This window comes from Mya arenaria, chromosome 4 (genome assembly GCF_026914265.1).
Source record: "Mya arenaria isolate MELC-2E11 chromosome 4, ASM2691426v1".
Classification (NCBI taxonomy): Eukaryota; Metazoa; Mollusca; class Bivalvia; order Myida; family Myidae; genus Mya; species Mya arenaria.
In genome coordinates this window covers 979757-1007081 of record NC_069125.1, presented here as the reverse complement: position 1 = coordinate 1007081, position 27325 = coordinate 979757, and the positions used below count along the sequence as shown (strand labels likewise).

General features: G+C 32.7%; 1 protein-coding gene across 2 annotated transcripts in view; it reads left to right on the top strand.

Moving 5' to 3' along the window:
• The window catches only part of LOC128230137 (solute carrier family 28 member 3-like), a 35252-nt gene extending 12403 nt beyond the window's left edge, over window positions 1–22849 (top strand). Inside the window, exons 5-12 of one of the 2 annotated variants that reach the window (XM_052942177.1) lie at window positions 13000–13125; window positions 14337–14491; window positions 17341–17509; window positions 17799–17942; window positions 18315–18431; window positions 19155–19335; window positions 20277–20354; window positions 22765–22849. In XM_052942177.1, the coding sequence (XP_052798137.1) occupies window positions 13000–13125; window positions 14337–14491; window positions 17341–17509; window positions 17799–17942; window positions 18315–18431; window positions 19155–19335; window positions 20277–20311 (927 nt within the window). In that variant the 3' untranslated portion in view covers window positions 20312–20354; window positions 22765–22849. Of the gene's footprint in view, window positions 1–12999; window positions 13126–14336; window positions 14492–17340; window positions 17510–17798; window positions 17943–18314; window positions 18432–19154; window positions 19336–20276; window positions 20499–22764 lie in introns of those variants that run through there. The other variant, XM_052942176.1, reaches the window with a different exon arrangement.
• Window positions 22850–27325: the final 4476 nt, after the last annotated feature.

The following is a 27325-nucleotide window of genomic DNA, read 5'->3' as shown; positions in this document are numbered from 1 at the left end:
CTATTTTTATATGCAGTTATTGAGTTATTGCAGTAGTGTGATGATTTCGTGGTTGTGGTTTATTTAAATTATACAATGTTTTTCATTGATCGATATGTTTGCATGCTTTTCGCTATGCAATTTAGGCACGCTTCGTTTAATCTGTTTGGCGCCGCACTGAAGTGCGCGCCTATTATTGAATGGGAATTTATTTTAGTTAGTGGTAGGAGCGGTTTTTAAATTGGTTGACAGTTGGGTTTAATTTACTGTTATTTCATAATGATTACAAAATGCAAATGGTGGCGTTTGCATGGATGTTAAAAATGCTTTTTATGGTTGAATAGATAGTCTTCAATTTATCTTCAAAACATTATTTCGGAAGAACGACAAATAAGTTTAATAACTGTTCCCGATTCGTTTACGTTTTCCGATTGGTTACCTGAAATATCTGAAATATCATGTGCCGGAAATGTAAAATGTGTGGACCGGTAATTATGTGAATGGGAATAATTATGTTTTATGTTGTTTTGTTATGTTTACTGCATTGATTAACCATGAGGTAATCTTTTGTCTTTAATCTAATCGATATTGGAATTAAATGTTCACCTAACTTTATTTGTTAATGTGTTGAAGGTGACATTAGTAAATTTTATTACGATTGTCCCCGAGTTGTAACACATACCTGATGTTGCTATTTTTAGAACCAGAAGGTATTTTCCCGCTATTCATAGGTCAATAATGGAATTTCTACATCGTAGCAGTTGAAAACTCGGGTGATGATTTTATCATGAATATACATTTAAAATAACTAAACACTAAAAGTGCACACTGACAGTTGATTACGATATACGACAATTTGAGTCATTACAGTAAAACATGGATTATAAGTGAATTATACGCGTAAGAGAAGATTTTCTGTCGAAAAAAAGAATATCAACAATCGGCATGGAACTGGGATATTCGTATCAAAGGGCTATCTATGTAAGTATCTTTGAGTAGTTTTGTAAGTTGATGTGTTCAAAAATGTTTGTTTTTTAATTTATCTTTGAAATTCTTAAATCATTTATTAATGTTAAGACAGCGTGTTAATATTTTTACATACATGTACTATAATTATATATTATTATAAATATACATGTTACATCTACTTATGCACCAGTCAATTGTAACCACGGCCCCCCCCCACCCCTACGGGGATAGCGGGGAAAAAGGACCGTGTTTTTACCTTCGAGGTGTCCCCGCAGTGCCGGGTGAATGCGGTGGTGGGGCGTGGTTACTTTGACTTTCGGTCCAGCCAACCCCAGGTAAAATCCTCGTCCTGCGAGGACGAACTGATGGCCGAATCCCTGCCATATGCCCCCGCACCCAAGGGAGCCTAGGTAAGGCATATTCCCCTCTATATTTTGCTCGAAGACAAAACCACCGCATTCACCCGGCACTGCAGGGCCACCTGAAAGGTAAAAACACAGCCCGTTTCCCTGGCTATCCCCGGCATATCCCCGGACCTGGGGGGCCATGGTTACAATTGACTGGTGCATTATGTACATGTTTTCTATTTTTAAATGTACTTATGCACATTATATGATATGAGTATGTAATCTTTTATTTGATTGTTTTATCTTCGAAAAATATTAGACTTAAAATTTTGTTTAAAAATGATGTGTTTTGGTATGTGACCTATTTTTAACATACCATAATACATGAACATATCCATTATTTGTTTACAAACTGCATATTTTCAAAATAAACCTGTAAGAAAAGACGTACATGGTTTCGGGCTGGAAGCCACGACAGCTTTGACACTAGCGACATTCATTTGCTTGGTGTAGGTCTCGTAAAAACCCCGTACTGTTGTGAATCATTATCAACCATATGCACAACAACTACACATTTGTGCTTACCAACTTACTCTTTTTTTATTATGAAATATTCACAAGAAAAACACATATAAAGCAGTATACAAGCAATGATAATGATGTATTTACTATTTTAACAAATATACTTTAATACTATGCAACTGGATCTATATGAGTTTTTGGTTGCGTTTTGGTAGAGTGATGTTATTTATGTAGGTTTTTAAAATAGTGATAATTGGTGTTACTGTTTGAAATTTGAGTATTATTATTGTGAATGATGATTAATGGACAGTAAGGAGTATGGAGCATTAAATATTGTTGTTGTTGTTGTTGGTGTATGGAGCATTCAAAGATTTTAAATAATTGTTGAAAAGGTTCCATTTTTTCTGATGGATATGTATTCGATTGTAAACGAGGGCAGTTTCTCGTTCTATGGTTTCTCTTAGTCTGATATAATTCAAAAAGAATGCAAAGGTTGGAATTATACCTCTATTTTTCATGTTACTAATGAAAAATTTCATTACCAATATCAAAAAGTTTACGATGTTTGAATGTTGTGACTTATCATTGTATCCGAGACTTATTATTTTTAAATCTAAAACAAGTGGAGTAATGTTTTGATTTATTAAGTTCATCAATTGTGACCATAAGTCTTGTGATATTTTACATTCCCAAAACAGATGTTCTTGTGTTTCAATATTTTCCTGACAAAAATCACATAAATTTGATTGGGTTAATTTGTATTTATATAAGAAAGTATTTGTCGGTATGATTCTGTTTATGTACTTATATTGGAAGCTTCTTAAAGAAATGTCATTCGTCGAAGCTATATATTTTGTATACACTGACTTCCAGGGTATATCATTAATACTATTCAAATGTAAGTGTTTTATCCATTTTTTCTGTAAGTGTTGGTTCATTTCACCTTTTTGTTGGATAGAGTATAAAAGCTTGTTTGGTTTTGTTTTACTGGACATAATTTTATGTTTAAGTGTGTTTGCTGTGGTATTTTCTTGTGTTTCTAAGTTCATTTTATTTTTTATTTCATGTGGAATACAAGATAAGAGTTGAAAATATGTGAGATAATCATTAGTATTGATATCGTATAAATATTTAATATATTCAAATGAATAAAATTGTTTGGTACGATAGTCAAAAATATGTTGAAGATATTTAATTCCCTTTTCGTACCACTCATTGATGTAAAATGTATTGCAATTATTTTTAATTGATTTATTGTTCCATATGATTATTTTACTTGTTGGTGGTTTAGGAGTGTATTGATTTATTTCTGTCCAGGAACTAAGTATATCTAGAAGAAAGGGATTATTGCAGCATATCTTTTTGATGAGTTTTTCATTTAAATTGCATTCGAATACGAGGTCACCCCCGAATTTATTTAATAGAATATTATATAATTGCTTATATTGACCTTTATAGGTATGATCCAGTATTCTTTTAACCCATGATGATTTTATCGATAAAGTGAGTTTGTATATATCAGGTAAATTCAAACCACCGGTTTCGTATTTTTCTGTAATACAAGTTCTTTTTATTTTTTCAGGCTTATTATTCCATATGAATTTATATATATCTTTGTTAATTTCATCAAGTATATTTTTTGGTGGGGTTTGCAAAACCGTTAAGGGATATATGATTTTTGGTAAAGCAAATGTTTTTATTACAGTAACTTTCCCAAGAAGTATAAGTTTTCTATGGTTCCAGCTTTTCAAACAGTTTCTAAAGTGTTGTAATTTGGGGAGGAAATTGAGTTCTAATAATTCTTTTTCATTATTAGTGAAGGTTATTCCAAGTGTTTTAGCATTCGTGGAGGTCCAAATAAAATTCTTATCTGGGAAGTATGTTAAACTTGATTTGGCAAGAGTTCCAACTCTAAGTATAATTGATTTGTTCGAATTAAGCTTTAGGCCAGATATTCTACCGAAATTCTCTATTGTGTTTATAAGTGTAGAGAAGGATTTTTCTGTACCATTATTTACATAGGTGGCATCGTCAGCAAAAAGTGATTGTTTAATTTCTATATTATTGATTGTGAGGCCGATTATATCATTTTGATTTTGTATTGCGTTTGACAGTATATCAATGCATATAATAAATAAATATGATGAAAGGGGACACCCTTGACGGACTCCTCGTTCAATATTTATTTCCTCTGAAAAGTATCCGTTACTTGTTATAATGCTTTTTATATCATTGTAGAAGAGTTTAACCCAATTTATAAGATCTTGACCAAAATTGAAATGCCTTAGACACGATATCATGAAGTTATGGTCTAAGCTATCAAATGCTTTTTCAAAGTCAGCGAAAAATATGAGACCAGGTGTATTTGTCTTTTTGAAATGAGATATACATTCTGCTACGAGTCTGACATTTTCTCCAATATATCTGTTTTTGATAAAACCTGTTTGGTACGGGCTAATAATGCTCGGTAAAATGTTTTTTTATTCTATTCGCTATGGCTTTTGTTGCGATTTTATAGTCGACATTTAGCAAACTTATTGGTCTCCAATTAAAAATTAGTTCTGAATCTTTTCCGGGTTTTGGGATGAGAGAGATTATTCCTTGCTTTTGTAGATTTGACAAGTGCCCTGTTCTAAATGACTCATTAATAGATTTTAAGTAATAATGTTTTATATTATCCTAAAAGGTTTTATAGAACTCTACTGACAGACCATCAGAACCAGGGCTTTTGTTATTTTTCATTTCGTGTATTGCTTTATGGCATTCGTGTTCGGTTAAAATACCTTCGCAAGATCCAATTTGTTCATTATTCAATTTAGTGTTGGTATAATTCAACATTGACATATCAGTTTCAATATTTTCGTTTTTCTTATATAATTTATTATAACATTTGTGTTGTTCATTGAGTATATCTTTTTGACCAGTAACTAATTTATTATTGACTCTTAGTTTATTCATAGTTTTCATTTCTGCGTTCCTTTTTTCAAGATTAGAAAAATATGCCGTGTTTTTTTCATTATTTTCAATGTGTATGGCTTTTGATCTCAAGATTGAACCGTTAACTCTTTTTAAAATAATTTCTTTAAGTTCTGATTTTAAAGCCATTATCTGTTCTGAAATATTGCTATGATCATGTTCTAAGGGTATTTTTTTCTCTAGATTATCAATGTTGGTTATTATTTCTTTTTCTTTTATGTTTGTTTTCTTTTTTAGATTAGATGCAAATGCTATAGTTGTGTTTCTTATGTTGCCTTTAATTATAGCCCACAGGGTGACTGGATTAGCTTCATTATTTATGTTTACAGTGTTTTCAATAGTATCTTTAATCAATTGTTTATATTCTTGATTAAATAATAAGCTATTATTTATTTTAAAGTATCCTGGTCCTCTTTTGTTTTCTTGTGTGTTAAACTTCAAAAGTACTAAGGAATGGTCTGTTTTAAAACTTGCATTGATGTTACAGTCAATAATATAATTTTGCAACATGTCTGAAACTAGAAAATAGTCTAATCTGCAATGAATGCTTGGTTTTGTGCTCGAATGCCATGTAAATTGCTTTTTATCTGGATGTTTCAAACGCCATATATCAATTAAATTAAACGTCGACATAACATCGATTATATATTTACGGCAACGATTATGTTTGTTGATATTTCCGTTTTTCTTATCTAGATTTACATCAATTATTGTGTTAAAATCACCGCCTATGATATATCGTGTGTCTGAGTGTATATGCAGTTTACGTCGTCCGTGTTAGGGCCATATATATTTATAATGATAAATGTTTTGGAATTGATAGATAGTTCAATTGCTAGAATTCTGCCTAATAAAACTTCGTATTTTATTATGTCGCTAGCTGGAAAATTTGGATAAACAAGGATTCCAACGCCTTCACTGTTTGTGGAAGAACCACTAAAGTAACATAACCCGCCCCATTCTTTTTCCCATTGTTCTTTGTTTTTATTATGAAAATGTGTTTCTTGTAACAAATAAAACATATAATTCTTTTCTTTTAACCACTGGAATATTTGCATTCTTTTAGTTTTGTTTCCTAAGCCTCTTACATTTATAGTACATAATGTGCAATCCATGCGGATTTAAATAAAGAAGTTTGGGCTAAATATTTGAATGCTCCTCTATTGTATAATGTGTAAAACATTGTGTATGTGTATAATGATTGGCAGATTTTATTTGCATGTACAAAAGATATAAAATCGTTGATGCGTATGGTCGTGATTGTAAACACATTTCAGAAGCTTGCCAATATGCATGTGAAAAAATTGCAATCAATATAAAAAGGTTTACAACATAATGTATCTAAATATCATGTCATTCATAGCCTATACAAATTAAAAAAACAACAATATATATGGAAAAAAAAAACTTGTATGATATTTATATTTTATAGAAATATTTTAACTAATGTTTATAATGAACATAACAATAAATTTAATATATATTCCCACATGCACGTAATGTGCGCGTATAACAAAGAGTATCATATTCTGAACGTGTGCTTGCACGTTGTCATGAACCAAGATTTTAGCAATATTTTAACTACTGTGTGTTATATTTCACCAACATGTTCGTGTCATCTGGCACGCACGCACGCATACGCATGCACAAGCAAACACCCACGCATGCGCACGCACACTCACACACACACGCACGCACGCACGCGCGCACACGAGCTCACTCAGAGACGCACGCACACAAACACACATTCATGAGCATGTATAATATATATATTACTCATTATGTGCACGTGCAGGATTATTTTCTATTTATATGTATCAATAATAAATTATTCAAGCAACGTTATAAGTATAGCTAAACAACAAAATACACAAATTGAGAGGTATAAGCTATTTCACGAGTTAAATATTAAAATATATAGTTTGAAGTAACTATCTAAGGTCGAATTCGTATACAAAGCACATATAATATTAAAGTGTATAGAAAAGTCATAATATGTGTAGCCAAAATATATTATGTGTTTCTATAAAACACTTGTAAAATACATGAATTTTGATAAGACGATATATCAAATCATATCAACCCTTGTCAAAAAATAAAACAAGGGATATATGTTGACGCAAAGTGTTTTTAAGATGCATAGCAATGTCTATCCATGCCTTTTAACGAAAACAAAACAAAAAGGCATTGCTGATAGTGATTATCATTTTTAAATGTTTACATTTTTTTAATTTTTTTTGTTATATCATAATAAAATGTCTTTCCTGTTGCGTCTTTGATTCAATATGCTTTTTTTCTTATATGAAAAACACCCATGTGCTTATACAGAAGTGTGCGTATTCTAAGAAAAATAAAAGATATGCATGTGTATTTAACCAGTATTGTAAACAGTTCATATACTTGAATATTTTAGTGATATAAATATATTTTGTTCATTATACACATTAATGGATTTTGATTATGTAAAATTGAAGTGTATTCGTATAATATTTAAACAGGAATGGGATGTGTAAAGCTATATATCTTATAATATAATTAAACAATGTACAATATGCGTTTACTGCATGCTATTGACTACCTAACTTATGTTTGACAAGCGGATGACCTTGATGAATAATCACGATACGTTCTAAATAGGATCAATAATAGCGCATGATATCAAATAATGTATGGACAGTTTAATCCGATGACCACTGCTACTACACTGTGCACCAGAAAGTTACGTGTTCGGCCAAGGGAGATCTAGCCAACTGTCATAATCGTCGTAGTCCACCCGAATAACCTTGCCCGATTTGTCTCTATATAGGATTTTGCCGTTCGAAATCCACGCTTGATCGACTTCGTCTTTCATCTTATGGCGGACACTCATGAATACCTCATGATTGAGTTTTGTCAGATCGTCAAACAACCATATTCCTGAACCGCGAAGACTTCTCTAATTTCTCATGACACTGTCACGCTTCATTCGTGATTTGAATCTAACGATCACATCTCGTTTTCCACGTACAGTTTTCCATAACCTGTGAGAAATATCAATGTCGTCATATATAACATTGATTTGTCTTTCACTGAGTAGTTTTACCACTTTTTCGGTTGTCTCTTCTGCTTTTTCAGCTCTCGGATTTTCGTCATTTTCCGGCAATCCTCGTATCGATATTATTAAGGCGTGTGTATTGCTCAAAATCATTCTGTGAGTACTCTCTTTTGGTTTCGTTTTCAATCACATCTCTCTTCAGTGCGTGTATTTCTTGATCTCTATCTTTGATATGCTTTTCTAATTGTTCTATTTTCTTGGATTGCTTGTCTTTGTCAGACTCTCTGTCAAATTGCTGACATTCGAGTTTTTCAATTCTGAGTATCGCTGACCCGAGAAGGCTTTCCTTCATATCAGTGAACATTTCTTTTATGATTTCTCTTATATTCATTCCCTCGCTATCTTTATCAATGACTTGTTCAAGCTTCTTTTCTAGTGTGCTTGTCGATTTATCGATTTTTGACACCATGCTATTTAATTTACTTGCGATCTCTTTTAGCTGCTTTTTAATTCCAGCAATCTCTTTCTCGTTTGATTTTTCTAGTTCATACTCGTCGTCTTCCATGACCGCTTCTATATCTGTGTGTTTTGTCTTTTTCTTTTTCTGTTTCTTTTTCTTAGTATCAGGAGATTTATCCTCCGTCACACTGGTTTCTATTTCACTCGGCTCACTTATGCTTTGCTTGCTTGGCTTACGCTTTTTGTCTGTATCAGCTTTATCTGCCATTATTTAATGGAACATTGAAAGAAGCTCTTTAAAAGGTAGTGTATACGTTTTAATGTTCTGCAGTATACTTTGGAATTTGACCAGCGTAGTCGTTCCACGTGTGCAGGTGAAAATATAGTACACTGGACAAGGTCAGCTGTTATATCAGTTATCGATCAATAGAATTTTGTACATGCAATAAATCAGCAACTTACCAACTTACTCTTGGCTAAAACGGATATTAGTGCAGAATGTATAATTGATACTGTTATGTGCATTTGTCTTTCACAGTTGTAGTTTCTGCCGGTTGATAATCAGAAGTCTAATTTCTTTCAGGTAGGAAAATGACTGAATATTACTAAGTCAACAAATTGGGGTTATGAAAAATTCCAGCCTGCATTAAATACTATGTTAGATCATTGAGACAGATTTGACATTCATGTCATCCACAAGGCAGTCACATCTGATAGAGATGATGTGAGTATTTCATATAAAACATATTTGAGTTGGTGTTTGTTGTTTTATAAACTCACTGTATTCAATAATCAAGTGGTGGTGGTGGTGGTGGTGGTGGTGGTGGTGGTGATGGTGGTGGTGATGATGATGATGATGATGATGATGATGATGATGATGATGATGAATTTTATTGATAAATTTAGTAATTTTCTTTATATATTATCTACATGTATGTATCAGCTTGTTGTTGTTTTTTTAAATAATGTCGAGAAATATTAAACTGTTTATATTTTATTTTGTATATGTATGGCAGTATTATTATCTATACTAATAAGTTAGAAAGGCTTTTAAAGTACATTTTTTTCCTTTACAGCACTAAACATTCTATAGGGGTAAAGTACCTGAAGGGGCATGAAAACCAAATCAGCATTGAGTATTTATCATCTGTGCACACACTACAAGTACAAACGCATGGGAACAGACCAAACTTCAAATGTTGAAGAGTAAAGACTAAATGTGAAAAATTCTAAATGTAAGAATACCATTGACAAAATAAAACAAATAGACATAGATTACCTACAGAGACTGTTTACATGTTATAATATTAAAAAGACAAATAAGTTGAGAGCTTTCACTCTGACATTTTTGGAGGGGCATTACCGCCTACATGTACATAGTGTTCTTGTTTCTTTACATATTTTAATTTGAAAGTACATTCATTGTTTTTAAATCTGAATTCTGAGTAAGCATCATATGTAAAATTCATTTATTTAAATGATTACATTTTATGAATAAGTCCAATAAAGCTTTATCAATTTTTACAAGAAAAGGGTTGATTTTTAAGCATTTTTTTAGCTATAAAAATGTATGGTTACATGACATTATGTATATTTTCTTCAAAATTGAACGGTAAACTATCATAAATTGTCTTTTAAATTGTTCATTAGACATCATAGAAAATATTTAAAATGATTACAGCAGGTTGTCTTATGATTAATTATTTTTTATGAATTTATAAAACTGCTTTATATTTTCAAACATCGAATTACTGTTCTGTTCAGAAGACTCACAAGATCAATCAAAATGATATTTTTGCATGTGTATCAATAATGCTGTTCGGTTGAACTTATGTTTTCTGTTAACTGAAGTTTATTTCACCAGAAACTGTTGTGTTTATTTTATAAGCTCTGATAATGTGAAACAAAAATCAAATATAGACAAAATATTTACTTGTCGCTCTTTGTAGCCCTTGGAGTTTGGGGTTGGGTGTAATGAAACTTAAATAACTTTTTTAATTCACGGTAAAATATCTTCAAAATTTGGATAAAAGTCCCATAGTGTACCTTAATAATAACTATGTTGTCGGTGAAAGCTTTTATTAAAGTGTGTATTACTTAAATACCTTAATTCAGTTTAAATAATTATGGCCTTTAATGATTTTTGTTTTCAAATAGATTTCCTGTAATATTGAGCTTTGTCAATTTTGTTGTTGTTTTCTATTATGTACAATTACTACTTCTATTTCTTAACTTATTTTTTTTGTCTCATTTGTCAAATTGAATTGGTACATATTTCATATAAAGTGAAAAACACACACTATTTTTTAAAGATGCACTCTTACTCCCAAACAAGACTTATCACAATTAATATTATTGATTTGATTTTTCAAAATGGGTTGATAGATGTCAACAACAATGTTTCTAATGAAGGATTTTGAGTTCAATTTGCTAATAAGAATGAACATAAAACATGGTATTTCTGCCTTGTGATACGATAGAAGACCACACTGGCACAGTAAATCTTTTAGCAATCACGAATCATTTAATATTTGTCATGCTCTCTGCTATTATAAACAGAGTCACAAGCTTGTTATTAATCAGTAAACAATATTTTAGTAAATGCATTATTAAGTAAGCAGTTATTGTTTTATCAGTCAATTTGATGTGTGTTATAAATACAATTATATGCAGGGCTTCCATTAAAGGAAGTTTGGAAGTATATTTCTCCTTAGAAATGGGTTAAAACTTTCAAAATTGATTTCTAGGAAGTACAAAAAGTTCCATAATTTTGAAGAAAACCACCAAAGTAGAAAGCTTGGAAGTTCAAAATATTCAAACCGTGTGTCAATATTACTTTTATGGTCACAATTTCAATCAGTCTTAAGATAAAATGATTTATTATAATATAAGTCTTTGTATTTAGCAAGTTAAAGTTACAAATTACTTGATTTTTAACATTCTAATTGAAAAATAGTGGAAAAAGATATTGTATTCGGGAGATTTTAACTTCCACATTTCAGTGTAAAACTTCCAAAATTGATGGACAGGAAGTTTATACTTCCAGTTTCAAATTCTTAATGGAAGCCCTGTTATATGTATTGATTTCAAATAAGAGTTTCACTTTAAAGATGCTCATTTAAAGATAATGAACAGACACACAGAAACTAGACACATTTGATACTAATTGTATGAATGATTATTGTTTAGGTGACCTCTGATTTGTTTTGGAGATATTCATAAATGGGTGTTATTCTTTGTTGTCTTCAGTTTCTTTTACATTTAAGGATTTTTATAATTGCTTTTTTGGTATATATTAATTTAATGCAAATGAAAACACACTTTAAAGTAGACACATTTGATACTAATTATATAAATGATTATTGTTTACATGTACTCTGATTTGTTATGAAGATATTCATAAAGGGGTGTTCTTCATGTTATTATACATTTTGGACTTGATTTAGTATTGCTTTTCTGGTATATATTCATTTAATGCACAAAGAAATTATTTTAAGTGTTCAGTATCACTTTCACACATTGTTTACTATTATTTTGTGCATATTTGGCCTATTTATGCTTATATGTGCATTGTTGTATTTCAAAACCTTTGTGAAAAATAGAAACAGTATTATACTTTCATGCATAGTCTGATACATATTCAGTTTGTATGCATTATTTTTATCATATTTGAAAAATTTGCCATTGTCCTATAAGACACATGCTATTTTGTGTTAATATCACTATGAACTAAAAACATCCATTTTCAACTCTTCTTTACCATGTAAATGGAGAAGTTAACATTATAACTCCAGTTTTTATGCAATTTGTCCAATTTCATACATTTTAGTATTATTAAACAGCTAAAAACAAGGCATGTTATGTTATAAATGCATTTCATCTAGTAAACAATGTTCTCTTTATATATCTTTTTATATCACAGTTCAATAATTATGTTCTATTTATGTTTGTAACTTTCATACGAAATGATAATGTTTATTAAAGTACTACAAAAGTGGTTATTTCAGGTCACTTCTTCATTTTGAATTCCCCATATAATCAAGAAACTTACTCTTCCCTTCAAGTTGTCATTCCAGCATGGTGACTTTGCTCCCTCCCCCTAAATGATTAGAACTGCAGTGTACAAGAACAATAACTCTATTTCAGCGAATTGCAAGAGTTATTCCCTTTGTTCCTTTTCCTGTCCGTAGCATAACAAGAAAACTACTTTTTGGAATTTCATTAAACATCATTCAATGGTAAAGTACAACAAGAGGAAGTGCAGTGCTGTATTTCAGCTAATTACAGAATTATTGTCCTTTGCCTCTTTTTCTTGACCAGAGCATTACTTTCAAAATACTCATGGTATTGAAATAAAACTTGGTATATGGATAGGTGGCAATGACAAAAAGTACAGTGCACAAGCACCCTATTTCTGTCGTGTTCATTAATGTACCACACCCCTAATGAAATGTTCAACTTGAAACTCTTCAATTTCAATTCTTTAGCCTATGTTGTTAAGCAGAATACTACACATATTTTGAGAATTTCATGGATGCGGTTCGATGCATTGTAATATGCTTGGTGGCCTTGACATTCCTTGTTTTTCAACATATAACAAATGCATAAACTATTAAACGGCGCCCTTTGATGCTTTGCATCAATGGTCTTTCTTGTTATTATCCTTAGATGTATCTTTGTGTCATATTGATGATTTTTAATATATTATTTCAGCCGGAATCTGCGATGTTGATACAGGAATATATAGCAGATATGACTCCATCACAGCTGTTTCTTACGTATGCTGGGGGGTTGTCTACCGTCGGAGGAACGTCTCTGGTCATATTCATGTCCTCAGGTGTAAGTGTAAATCAGTAAAATAAAATAATTAGCTATTATACATTCATGTTTATTTAGCGACAATAAATTAATTGCTAGTTTTTCATCTCCGCCCTTCCCTTCTTGTTTCCGCCGCCCCTTTAATTTAATTGACCCAAATACAAATGTTGAACTGGGCTCTGAATTTGCGTATCGACCCAGTACTGTCCGGGAATGGCGTGTATTCATATCAGCCGGTGTCGATGTAAACATTCACCTATAAACAAGGAAAATTGTTAAGATAATCTAAGAAAAATGAAAAAAATAACAATAAAATGTCACTTCCCGCCCCAATTTCAAAAAAAGGATAAAAATCTAGCAATTATTTTATTTTTGGCTTTATAGAGTAAAATAATATCCAGCTCAATATTGTATAACGTTATATTGACAATTAAATGCAGTTTGGTGTATTTAATGATATCTTAAATCAGCAATTATACATCACCAATAGGGGGCAATGGTTGGTTGGTTCAGCATGTCAAGAACCACTGTTTATGTTTATAGGACCCATTTGTTAACATATCTTACGCGTTACAGGTTTAAAAGTCTTATTTCATTAAGCAAACATATTGGTTTCAACTTAAACTCAAGAAATACATGTTTATAATGTTCAACTTCGTAATGATTTCACATAAATGTCTTAAAAACTACAAAAAGGGGAAATTGATAATATATTTAGTATACCCCTTTGGTTGTGGCAAAAATTGTCGATGTTTTGAAACTTTTTTGTTATCATTTTCCTTGTTTTATTTCTGTCAAATATATCAAGAATATGTAGCCATCTTTATCAAATCGCTAAAATTACAGCGTAGATGTGAATTTAGAAATGAATAACTGTGCTTTACAAACATAATTGTACATTGCAAAATCCACATTTATGTTGTATTGGCACAATTGTACATGATTGCGAAATCCACATTTATTTTGTATTGGCACAATTGTACATTGCAAAATTCACATTTATGTTATATTAGCACAAATATAAATGAAAATCCATATTTAATGTTGTATTTTTGTTTAAGATATTTTTATCTAGTAAAAAGTGAAGAAGATACTTAATCGCTGCCAAATTTTCTAGTTTGTCAGAAGTTTCTAACTACTTTCAGTAACGCACAAAATGCTTTTAGAATACCAGTTTTATATTGGACAACAATGTATTCTAATGATTGATAGAATACCATAACACATTAAAGGTGCCTGCTGCGCCTCTTATAGCCGCCTCAGCAATGTCGGCCCCCGCTGCTGTTGCTGCCTCAAAGCTTTCATTTCCCTCCGTGGACAATGAAGAAGTGCCACCAATCCCGGCTGGGGCTAACGGCACTCCCACTACGAGACCGGACTTCCTCGAGTAAGAATACATAACAGGTTTACCTGTAGGATTAAAAAAAAAAAATTTCGCACCTTGTTTTTGAGATAATTAAAACAAAATGAAAACATAATATGTAGATGGTGCCTTTGATTTTCTTTAGAAACACTTTAAAAATGTTTGTTTGCAAAAGATTAGGTCTTATGGTTCAAGTTGGTCTTGTTGCAATAGCAACATTCTGCTCATTTTAAGTATTGTTCCCATTTATTATTCCAAGAACATCTTAACAGGGCATATTTCTGTGTGTTCTTATCTATATTTTGCTGCTTTTATGATGAAATAATTTGGACACCCAAACACTTCATCTAAAACCTAAAACATGCATAACCGTGTATTCCTGTTTATTTATGTCTGTTTAGAAATTTGAGAAATAAGGCCCAAAGTTGCATTGCAAAAGCAAAGAAAAAAATATTTTAAAATCTCTCTTGAAAGTAATAAAAATGATTCAAAATCTTTATGGAATAGTCTTAAACACCTAGGCTTACCTTCCAAGAAAAGTGAATCTACTTGTAGTGTTGGCTTAAACATAAGTGATGCAATTTGTTTTGATAAATTGAAGGTTGCCGAAAAGTTTAACTCATTTTACACATCTGTTGCTGCAAATCTCGTTGATAAATTACCAAAATGTGTTAACAAGTTTAGAAGAAATTTTGTCTCACAATATTATTTGTCTAAGGGTGTCAAACCAAACAGCTATGGTATTTCAATTGTGCCTGAATGTAAAATTTTAAAATACTTGAACAGTCTTAGCTCCAACAAAGCCACTGGACATGATGGTATCCCCTCAAAATTTATAAAGGATGCTGCAAATTACATAGCACATCCACTCTCTCATATCATTAATTTGTCAATTATTCAGGGCGTGGTGCCAGACGACTTGAAGTCGGCACGTGTTGTCCCTTTGTTCATGAAAAATGACTAAACAGAAGTTGGCAACTAACGCCCCGTCTCTATTTTAAGTATTGTCTCTAAGGTATTGGAGAAAGTTATTTATGACCAAGTTGAAGATTATCTGACCAATAATGAACTTTTATTTAATTATCAATCTGGTTTCAGGCGCAAATACTCTACTGAAACATGTCTTCTTCATTTGACAGATTTTATTACTTTTAATATGGACAAAGGATACCTTGTTGGTATGGCCCTGTTAGACCTTCAGAAAGCTTTTGATACAGTCAATCATAGTATACTGTTAATGAAACTTGGAGATATTGGATTAAATGAATCAACTGTTAGATGGTTTTCATCATATTTGTCCGACAGGCACCAGTTAGTATCTGTCTCAGGTACATTTTCTTCACAAGCAAATGTAACATGTGGTGTGCCTCAAGGGTCCATTTCAGGTCCACTGCCTTTTTTAAATATATGCAAATGATATGCCAGCAGTTGTAAAGCATACGTTGCTCTTGTATGCGGATGACTCTGCAATTCTAGTTCCTGGTAAACATAAAGATGAAATAGAATGTGCCATATCCAATGAATTGGAAAGTGTAAGTGAGTGGCTTATATGTAATAAACTTTCATTGCACTTAGGCAAGACAGAAACAATTCTATTTGGGTCCAAGCAAAGGCTGAAATCACAAGGTGGTCTCAATGTCACCTGTAAAGGAGTTCCCATTGTAGCTAAAAGTTCAGTAAAGTACCTTGGTGCAACCATTGATAACTGCTTATCTTTTGAAGACATGCCTGTATCAGTCATTAAAAAGGCTAATGCAATACTCAAGTTTCTGTATTGGAAACAAGAATTCCTTAACGAACACACTAAAAGGCTGCTAGTTATGTCCATTATTCAGTGCCATTTTGAATTTGCTTCTACTGTCTGGTTTAATTCCATTACCCAGGACTTGCGAAACAAGCTACAAGTTACCCAGACCAAAATTATGAGGCTTATTTTAAATTTAGATTTTAGATCCCATATTGGCAAGGATAAGTTCACCACTTTAAACTGGTTACCCGTAGCAAAAAGAGTAGACTTTATAACTCTCTGTCATGTTTTTAAAACAGCCCCTTCCTATATGATGGAACATTTATTTCCTGTAAGTACTGCACACAATTATAGTACTAGGTTTAGAGTGTAAACTACGATCATTAGTGAAAATACATGTACTTTCGTTAATAGTGGACGCTATTCTTACCCAAAGGTCAGCAGTTTTGGTAAAAAGTCATTTGCCTACCGTGGGTGTTCATTATGGAACAATTTACCACAAGATTTAAGAAAGATCAAAACCTTGAATAAGTTTAAGTCCTCTATTAAAACACACTTGTTGGACTAGGACTGTTCCTCTTTTATTCCAATATATTTTTTGTAATCATGTCTTGGATAGATTTATCTTATGTTCTTCATTATAAAGCAAATTTTAAGGTATAATATTTCATTTTATAATGCTCTAAAATGTCTTCCTATGTCAACCAATTTATATAAAATATCCCACAATGGAAATAAGGGATTTTTAATCTCTTTTTGTGTTATCCTTAGCAATATAATGTGGTTTTAACATGGATGCATTTATTTATTTGTATTTTTATCATGTATTTAAATGTTATGTTTATGTACATTTTATTTCTGAAATAAATCTATCTATCTATCTATCTATCTTCCCTAAAATGTGACTTCAAACTGTTCAAAACTGTTTCAAGTATTACGTATAATCAGTTACTCCTAATCAATATACAACTGCAAGAAAATAAAGCTCTGATAGTTTTAATGGGTTGTCCCTTTTCCATAAAAGGGGTCAATTAAGATTTGAGGGCACATGCAGGCATTAACGGAAAACAAATAATACCTTCTTAATATTCAATAAATCCTTCTTTGTGTTTCTCTGTTCATCCAGGAAACCAACGTCGTTGATGCACAGTATCATCGTTGGAATAAACCAGAGCATTGTTTTGACTGTACAAGCAGTGTTCTACATCACGACATTTGTTATTATCCTGGAATGGATCAACAATACCCTTATCTGGTTCGGAAACAGAATTGGGGTCGCCGATATGAGTGCTGAAGTAAGATTTTGGTTACGTAGTTTTAATAAACTTATAGATAAAACAATATTGAAAACCATGAACCATAGAAAAGGGCGGTATATTACTTGGTTTGTCATTAAACACGAAGCCATGACCTGCGTATGGCAAACAACATCTTTAAACACAACCAAATACATCATCACATACAAGAAACAAATCATAGACCATCTAAGGAAAGCTCCAAAGGATAATCAATTTAGAAACAATTAGTAACAAGCGAAGCAGATACTTGTTTTCAATAAAAAAAAATCTGAATTGTTTTCCCCAGTTCCTGCTATCGTACATCTTCTATCCGTTCGCGTACATGATGGGGGCGAGACATGAAGATTGCCTGTTTCTGGGACAGTTGTTTGGCGTGAGGACATTCAGTCTTGCAATTGTGGCCTACCCAAAACTTGGACCAATCATTGTGGTGAGTGTAAAAGCTAAGTAAGAGTTATTCTGGTATGGAAGTAAAAAACTTGGAACAATCATTGCGGAGAGTGTTAAAGATTAGTAAGAGTTATTCTAGTATGGAAGTCAAAACTGAACCTATGATAGTGGTAAAATTTGACGCATTGACAGTTTGATATCAATCGTTTCAGTAAGCTTAGACATATATTAATCGGTTTTCATTGATTTGTATGGTTAAAAATCCGTTTCCGCTGCAAGAGCGAGTTGTTTTAATACAATAATTTGTGACAAATATTTTACAAGAATAACACGCACTTCCTTTATTATGGATGAATAGTATTCTATTACTTGAAACTTGGTAGTACTTATTTGCTTTGTACTATTTTATCAGAACGGAGGAAAGTTTCGGGATTACGTTGCTGGAGGTATCAACAACACGTGGTCCTATGTTGGAAATGATATTTTGCTTGAGAAAACAAACACCACTCTCATAGGCGGAATACTGGATGTGAGTTAAAATGTACTATTAAGGTGCCTGGAGTACGTTTCAATAAGGGATTTTGGCAGTAACTCCAATAATCTTTAATCTGTTCAAACGTCCCAAATGGCAACACATGGATTTTTATTCATTTCCTGACCTTTGTGTTAATTTTTAATACTGGCTAAAGTTCAGTTAACATAAATATTTAGCGAAATAGTGTTACAATGAAACTATGACACTAAGATAACTTCAATGTATGACTTAAATCTACAAAGATCTTTGTTGAGACGCCCCCCCACCCCCGATACACAAATATAGCAATGCTGGATGCCAGGTGACCCCATACGTACATTATGTAACGAGATAAACAAAGTGTTAACATTACAAGGAAACAATAACACAAAACATGGTTGTTTGCCATTATAAATTGCCAAAAAACATCAATTTACGTCCGATTTCCGTTGAAGAAAAAAATCAAATAACTTTGTTGAAAAGGTATTTCGTGCATACCCTTTGAAAATATACCTCATTTTACTGGGTCATCTTGCATCTTAATGAATATTATGTTTAATATAGTTATCAGAGGAGCAATGCCACTGGTTTATAACCTCGTGTTTTTATATATGAGAGGAATGCTGAACGAAACTGTTCTTATAATCATATCGGAAAATGAAAAACAGTCCGTGTTTTTCAATTCTTATATTTTACGAGTTTTTTTCATTTGAATAAAATAGTCCTTTTAATTTCTAGCCAAGGTCAGAAATTATAGCCACCTATGCATTGTGTGGTTCTGCCTCCTTCGCCATCATGGGTCTGATTATTGGATCGTTCAAAGCCATCGTGCCACACCGTATAGGGGAGATTACACAACATATATTCCGTGCCATGGTAGTTGGAACTGTTGCTAGTTACCTTACAGCTTGCTTTGCAGGTAACGTATTTTCCTTTTACAGATGTCACGTTAATAATATCATATTAGACATTTTTTTTGTCTTTTACTCACGAAAGGCAGTTGGTATTTTGCCCCCTCCCCCCTCTTCCCAATAAAAATCATCTAAGTTTACTTTTTATTTCAGTATATCAGAAATAGTAATAAAATACACCTTAAATGCACCAACTCGCACTAAAAAGTGTTAAAAGGGAGGGCGCTAGTCAAAAGGTCACGCCCCTTAGTTAATACCCTCTAACGTCTTATCCTGGTACCGCCACTGGGACCGAACCTGCGACGCCTGAGTTGGCAGTCAAGTCTCTTACCACTTGACCTAGGATCCACCACCAACGTAATATATAATAAAACTCATTCTAGGCTTTCTGTTTTATACCAAACTAGTTTCAGTTTTGCTTTCCTAGGTTTCGGCTGTTTCGAAAGTTTTGCTTGAAGTAACAAATGTATGGTGTGTGTACCGTTACAACAGAATAGTGGATCTTCTGCATATATCCATTACTGCTGAATTACATCAAAACAATGACACCGCAGAAGGTCGTTTGACTGTTTCAACTAAATGTTGTTTCATAACACGTCTTGGATAACTGTCCGCCGTGTTTTTTTTTAAATGAGCTAGTTTTCGGATACTACAAACCTCCGAAGGGGGTTTCGGCAGTTACAAAAACCAGTTCCGGTGTTTTTATATATATTTTTTTTTATAAAACTGGTTTTCAGTTTTTGAGTCTTTTAAAACACATAAACAGTTCTTGAAACTGATTTGAAACCTAAACTTATTTGGTACCAACCGAAACGCCGAATTTATGTTGACATTGATAAAAACTTTGTCACACTATTTGATTTATAAATATCAAAGAGGCAAAAACTGCAATGGCTACCAGAAAACATATCAATAGTATTTTCAATAGTTTCATGTTTATATTTTTCAGGTTTACTTTTTGAAGAGGATGTCGCATATCAGTAGTTATACATTGAACTATTTCTCAGGAATTCGTTGTGTGATTGTGGTATATATGACTTGTATATTTACCCAAACTATGTTATAATATATTTGATAATTTTGTTCTATTGAATCTATTAAACTGTATCATAAGATTTTAAATTATTAAATTATATTATTAGAATTGTGTTAAAATAAACGTATACTACTATATTATCTTAGCTTGACACGTTTAAGTATCCTATTTCATTTAGCCAAAATACGAAAAAAAAAAACTTAATGCAATTGTCATCAAGATACCTTTACAAGTCTTAAACCGTTTCTGATGATGACTTAACCTTTACCAAATGAAAAATTTTGTTATGAGCTTCATTCTGTAATGAAGTCGTAACTTTTCTCGAGAAAATATCGCCCACATAGGCTCTCACTTAGGCCCTTTATTTTGTAAAAAGCGTTAAAAATATACGATCTTGTTGAGGCAATTGGTTCATTTGCTGACCATAAATATTTGAATCGAGTCGTATTTAAACATTTGGGTCATAGCACGCTTGCGGATCAATGTCATCGGAAACACATCCAAGCAAACCTATCTACAACTTCGATATCTCAGTCAGTAATGCAGACTACTAGTTGCAACTGCCGTTTTGTCTTTGGTTGAAATCTCACTACATCAACAGACGTTTGTCAACAAATGGCATTTGCTTATGAAATTATAAAAAGATAAAAAGGGATTCTTTTCGATCAATCCGGCCTTTAAATAATAGACCTAAAGCAAACGTTCTATGGAATATAAACTGTATAAATATGGAATAATTCTGAATTTTACGCGGTTCACATGAATCGCAACACGTAGACATAGGTCTTTGAAAATATGAGGTAAACACGTCATTTAAACTCGCCACTACTGACAACACCAGCGCGAATATTAGGACATGTTTTGATGGTCCTATGTACTTATAATGTAATGGAAGGGTTTTGACATGTTTTGATGGTCCTATGTACTTACAATGTAATATGGAAGGGTTTTGGGGTAACGCATGTGCATGATGGCCAATAGTGGCATTATGGTGTCGTTAAAAATATATATGTCTGCTCCGTACTTATTCAATCATTTGTGCTTTGTTATGATTTCCATGTATGCAAAAACGATAATAAAAATAAATATCTTGCATCTGATACTTAGCAACACACGTTGAAACACACTAATAAATCGGATGAATATTTAACACCTTTATTGTGACAAAAAAGTGCAATTATACTAACTAGTAATCGTGAAAACAAATAGAAACAATATGTTATCCGAAACATTGGTACCCTACACATGATTTTGAACTCAATATCCCACTTATAGACCGAGAATAACACCATTTACTTACTGTGCTTAACGCCCTTTCCGTTGTCTAAATTATTTCCGTTACGTTTTTTATGAACATTTCGGTAGTGTTTCCGGTCGTCCGTGGATCACGGCTATTATAAAAATATAGTCAACAAATGGTCGCATCATCGGAATAGCAATGAAAAACTTGGAGACACAAACAAGTTGGCGAAAACCTCATTTTAAAACGTTAAAGTGACACTCTTATTCAAAATCAGTACATATACATGTATATTTAACATCAATTTTGACTGATAAACCCTAAACTACTTACTAAATAATGCATTAATGGAAAATATTGATTACTGATAACAAAATTGTAACCGAGTATTTTATAGCAGAAAGCGTAAAAATATTAAATGATTGGTGAATGCTTAAAGATTTACTGTGATCTACTATAGTCTCATAAGGTAGAAATACCGTGTTTTATGCTCCTTACTTTCAAATTAAACTCTGTATCCGTCATTAGAACCATTGTTTTCGACATTTATTCATCATTTTTTGAGTATTAAAACAATATTATTAATTGTGATAAATCCTTTTTGGGAATAAGAGTGCATCTTTAACGGTTTTGTTAAAATCCAACTTCTTATACTGTTTTTTGAGGTTTTTTTCGTATAGTTTAAAGGGTCCAATAATATATAACAAAGAATGCCTTAAAATTTCACCCAATGTAATTTTAACCTAACCAAGTCATTACAAAATAAAGCGTATATCATCTTAACGCTAGTTTTGATGTTGACGAGCCGTGGCCCACAGAAGCCCGGAAACACTGCCGAAATGTCCAGAAACAACGTAACGAAATTATGAATGAAGGTTCATTCTAGTTCTTTCATTAGTTTCTGCGTATCGCATTGAACAAAATTTGGTGTTAAGAAATTAATGTTCAAGGGCGATAACTTTGCAATTATAGCTATGGAACGTTTTAGCTAAGTTAACAATCGGTATCAGGAGCTCATCTTCTCTCGATCTCTCTTTCTCTCACACATCTTTCTCTACAACTTCTACTTGATCATGTTTTTCCACTTAAACAATGCAATATACATTAGATATTAATCTTATTGTTGTTGTTTTTCTTATAAAACACCTTTGCTTGGTATAGAATGTGACGTTTCGAGAGAGGACCGTAACTGATGTTGGCATTACTCGTGGCCCAATCCCTTTGCATGCTTGATTTTATAATGTCGGTCTAAATATTGTGTTGAAATTTGTATTGATATTGTCATGTTGAAATGTGTTCTCATGCAATAAAATATTATTAAATTAAATTAATTCCTTATTTCCCTTTATGAATATACCCAGTTGTAACTGAACCCCTTATTGGTTTGTGTGTAAAAATATAGTCGCAAGCCGTTGGCTCGAACTCCTAGAGACCGGCAAAAATACCTCGAGCCCCAAGAAATTCGAGCCAAGCGAGAATTCTTACATTCAGTAGAAAAACGGTCCTTAACATCCAGTTCGAGCCAACGAGAAAATCTAGCCAAGCGCGTTCGAGCCATCAGGGTTCGACTGTAGGGACAAAGTTTTCTAGGTTCTCTTCCAACACAAAAGTTATAATCCTTTTACGTGTAACGTCAATGTCGTATGAATTTAATTAAGCATGACAACGATTTTTCCATGATCAAATGACAATATTTTTGTCATTTGTTTTAAAGTCATTTCTAAAATTGTTTGAAGTTTAATGGGGCATAATAAATTGATGCAATTCTTATTTTTTTTTAATGCATTATAACGTTTAACTCAATTAACTTAATTTGTGTACCGAAAAAATAGCGATCTTTTGGCGCTTTTTAAATTAAGGAATTTGTGACAACTTAGCTAAAAATTAAAACAAAAAAACATTTAGCTTTTGACAATTTTTCTTTTTTCTTGCAGCTCCACCATCTGGTGTCTAGACTTTAGAAAAAAGGGCATCAACCTATATGCTTCTCCTTCAAACTTCGTTTGACTTCGTTATAATGACGTCTGAATAAACAATAAATCATTATTAAGCTTACTTAATTAATTTTGAAGTATTTCGCATCATTCGTTCCATACAGTTAAACAAACAACTCCATATACTTGGTAAAAACAATATTCGGCATTCAGACTTATTCATCATACATGAGGTACTACGCCCGTTTTATTGTTTTATCTTTAAAATAAATTTCGTTTTATCCTCTATTTCACACAGACAGGGCAAGATGAAGCTTTACAAATACTAATTTTTTGGTAATGCAATTAGAGGTCATCGTATGATATAAATGAATGCAAACTACTGCTGCACAATGCCAATTAGAGAGTTATCACAATAGGAAAATACCGGCATCAACAATATGTTAATAAATAGGAACTACTTCATGTATATATATAGTGCGGAGTTAGCGAGCGAGCGAACTCCTATTAGTTATTAAGAGTTTACATAATATGTTCTAAATGTCTAAGCTTGTAACTCATTTTCAGCTTGGGAAGTTGGGGAAGGGGGGATGATGTAATGTCTGTTCCGTTGAAAACTACAAATTTTAGCGCTAGTACGGTTAGTCAACGCAATACTATTCCATGAAAATGTACCGGGAACTTGGAAAACAAGCATTTTAGTACCACTCTTCAGGGGAAAGGGAAAAGAAAAAACAGATCCAAGCAGCTATCGGCCGATTTCATTAAATCCGTGTTTTTGTAAATTGTTTGAAAAGATGCTTCTTTCAAGGATAAATACAAACACCAATGTGCATAGTCAAAAATTTCCATCAGCTCAGCAGCAAGGCTTCCAAAAAGATCTCAGTTGCATAACTACCTCGTTTAACCTTCAAGAGACGATCTACCATCAAATTGAAAGTGGAAGCAATGCCTACGTTGCCTGCTTGGACCAGAAAGCTGCCTTTGATTCCGTTTGGCACATGGGACTCTTCTTCAAGTTAGGCAAATTGGGGTACACTGGGAAATTCTTGAGACTCTTAATAAGCTCGTACAAGGACCTGAAATGTGTAATAAGAGTGCAAGGACTTAAATCAGAGCCGTTTGACGTTCTGCGTTCTGTTAGGCAAGGAGGGGTCCTGTCAACATTTTTGTATTTGGTTTACGTCGACCAACTTCTCGTCGACCTTGAACGAAGCAATTATGGAGGTATGGTTATGTCAGTCAAGGGAGGTAATCCATCGTTTGCGGATGATATCTCACTAGTATCAGTCACTCCCCTTAATCTTCAACGCCTAGTAGACATTGTATACACATATTGCCAGAGCTGGAAAACTGAAGTCAATGTCAAGAAATCAAACACGGTTGTCTTTACAAAACGACGAACTGCACCACCAATCGGAATACTTTATGGAAACATGTACATTGAACAATCAAGCTACGTAATTCAACTTGGTATAAGGCAGGACTATAATTTAAAATATACCACTCGCATTGAAGAAAGATTACAGAAGGCGAGAAACGCATTTTATTCCATGGCTGCGCAGGGAGTTAGTCCCCATGGAATCAACCCACTGATCTCTATAGATCTATATAAGAAAATTGTCAAACCAATAGCATTATATAGTTGTGAGCTTTGGTGTAACATGTCTACGACAAATGCTAACTTAGTCAATAGATTTCAACACTTTATTGTAAAAAAGATACTGGGGTTTACGATATTGACTAGATCTGATATGTGTGAAGCGATAGTTGGCTTGCATAAGCTTAGTTGCGACATTGAAATTAGAAAGCTTCTGTTTTTGCACAAACTCCTAAGCTTAAATGTCCACTGCATTAGCAGAAATCTGTTTATTCGTAGGTATCTATTATATTTATCACAAGTTGGAACTCACATGTATGGCTTTGTACCTGATATATGTTTTATCCTATGCAAATATGGTTTACAGTCAACTGTTAACGATGTGATTGTTAATCCATCAAAGCTTCCATGCAAATCAAATTGGAAGAGCCACGTTAAGACCTTAGTTTACCAGTTTGAAGAGAGCAAGTGGAACTCGCGTGTGCTTTGTGATGACAGTTTTCAATATTTTAGGGTTCTTCACCCAAACGTCCGTCCATGTATTGTATACAAAGTGTGTTTTCACAGCGGATACAGATGTATAATGAACACTATTGCAAGACATTGGTGCCGCAGCGTCAAACTCCAGCATAATATTTGCGATCAATGTTCTTTTCCAATGACAGATGTGCTAGTACATAGTGTACATGTATGCGTTGCGACATCGACATTACGCACGTCATTTATAAGCGACATTCATGTTTTTGGGACGCAATTCCTAGCAGACTTATTGCATCTAGATGAAACTTTCTTTTTACTAAGACTCCTCGGTGCTCCTATCTTACCACTGTTGAATGAAGAGGAAAACCTTGTTTTCCTCAAACGATCATTTAAGTTCATCTTCGACTGTGTTAAAGTTCCCCTTTAGGGAAGGTAATGCGTAGGGCACGCAAGACATGCTGCTGACGTTTATAGAAATATATACATGTATGTATACATATGTAAATGCATGTACCTGACCGACACGCAAAAGCTGTACACATATTGTGTTAACTACATGTATGCTGCATTGAACATCACCATGTTTTTTTTATTATTATTTAAACATTATGTAACCCTTCCATTTATAATATGTTTATTGTAATAATTTGTACATAACTTGTATATCTTCAGTAATGGAGGAAATAAAGAAGATAGTAGTAATAACTGACATTATGATTCGTTTTAGCATTATCTGTTAGGATAGTACGCTTAGTGAGTTTGAAATGCATTCCGGTATTATCATCTCATATGAATGTATGATAAGTGAGATTGAAATGCATTCCTTCAGTATCATCTGAAATGAAGGTATGCTTTAAGTGATGTTGAAATGCGTTCCATTAGTATTATCTCATTTGAAGGTAACTTTGCTAAGTATCATCTCACATGAAGGTATGATAAGTGAGAATAAAATGCATTCCGTAAGTATCATCTCATAGGAAGATAACTATGCTAAGTGATAATAAAATGCATTCTGTTAGTATCATCTCATAGGAAGATAACTATGCTAAGTGATAATAAAATGCATTCCGTTAGTGTCATCTCATATGAAGATAACTATGCTAAGTGAGAATAAAATGCATTCATTTGTATCATCTCATAAGAAGGTATGCTAAGTGGGAATAAAATGCATTCCGTTAGTGTCATCTCATATGATCAGAAGATAACTATGATAAGTGATAATAAAATGCATTCCGTAAGTATCATCTCATAGGAAGATAACTATGCTCAGTGAGAATAAAATGCATTCATTTGTATCATCTCATAAGAAGGTATGCTAAGCGGGAATAAAATGCATTCCATTAGTATTATCTCATATGAAGGTATGCTTTAAGTAAGATTGAAATGCGTTCCGTTAGTAACATCTCAGATCATAGCATGTAAAAATTAATTTTCGATATTATCAGCTCATATGATAGTTTGCTAGTGACATTGACATATTTGATAAAAACATTTTCAGGTATTCAAATTTTGAGCATAATCAAGGGGTTTTATGTGTTAATTAAACATAAAAAGTTGACAAATTATATATGCACTAAAGAATGTAATTACGACAGAATTAAAAACCGTGAAATTAAAAACATATGAATTATTGATAAGTAAAACAAAATATATGTACTATATTTATAGTGCATCGCATTTTACGAAAATATTTCAGAACATGAGCATG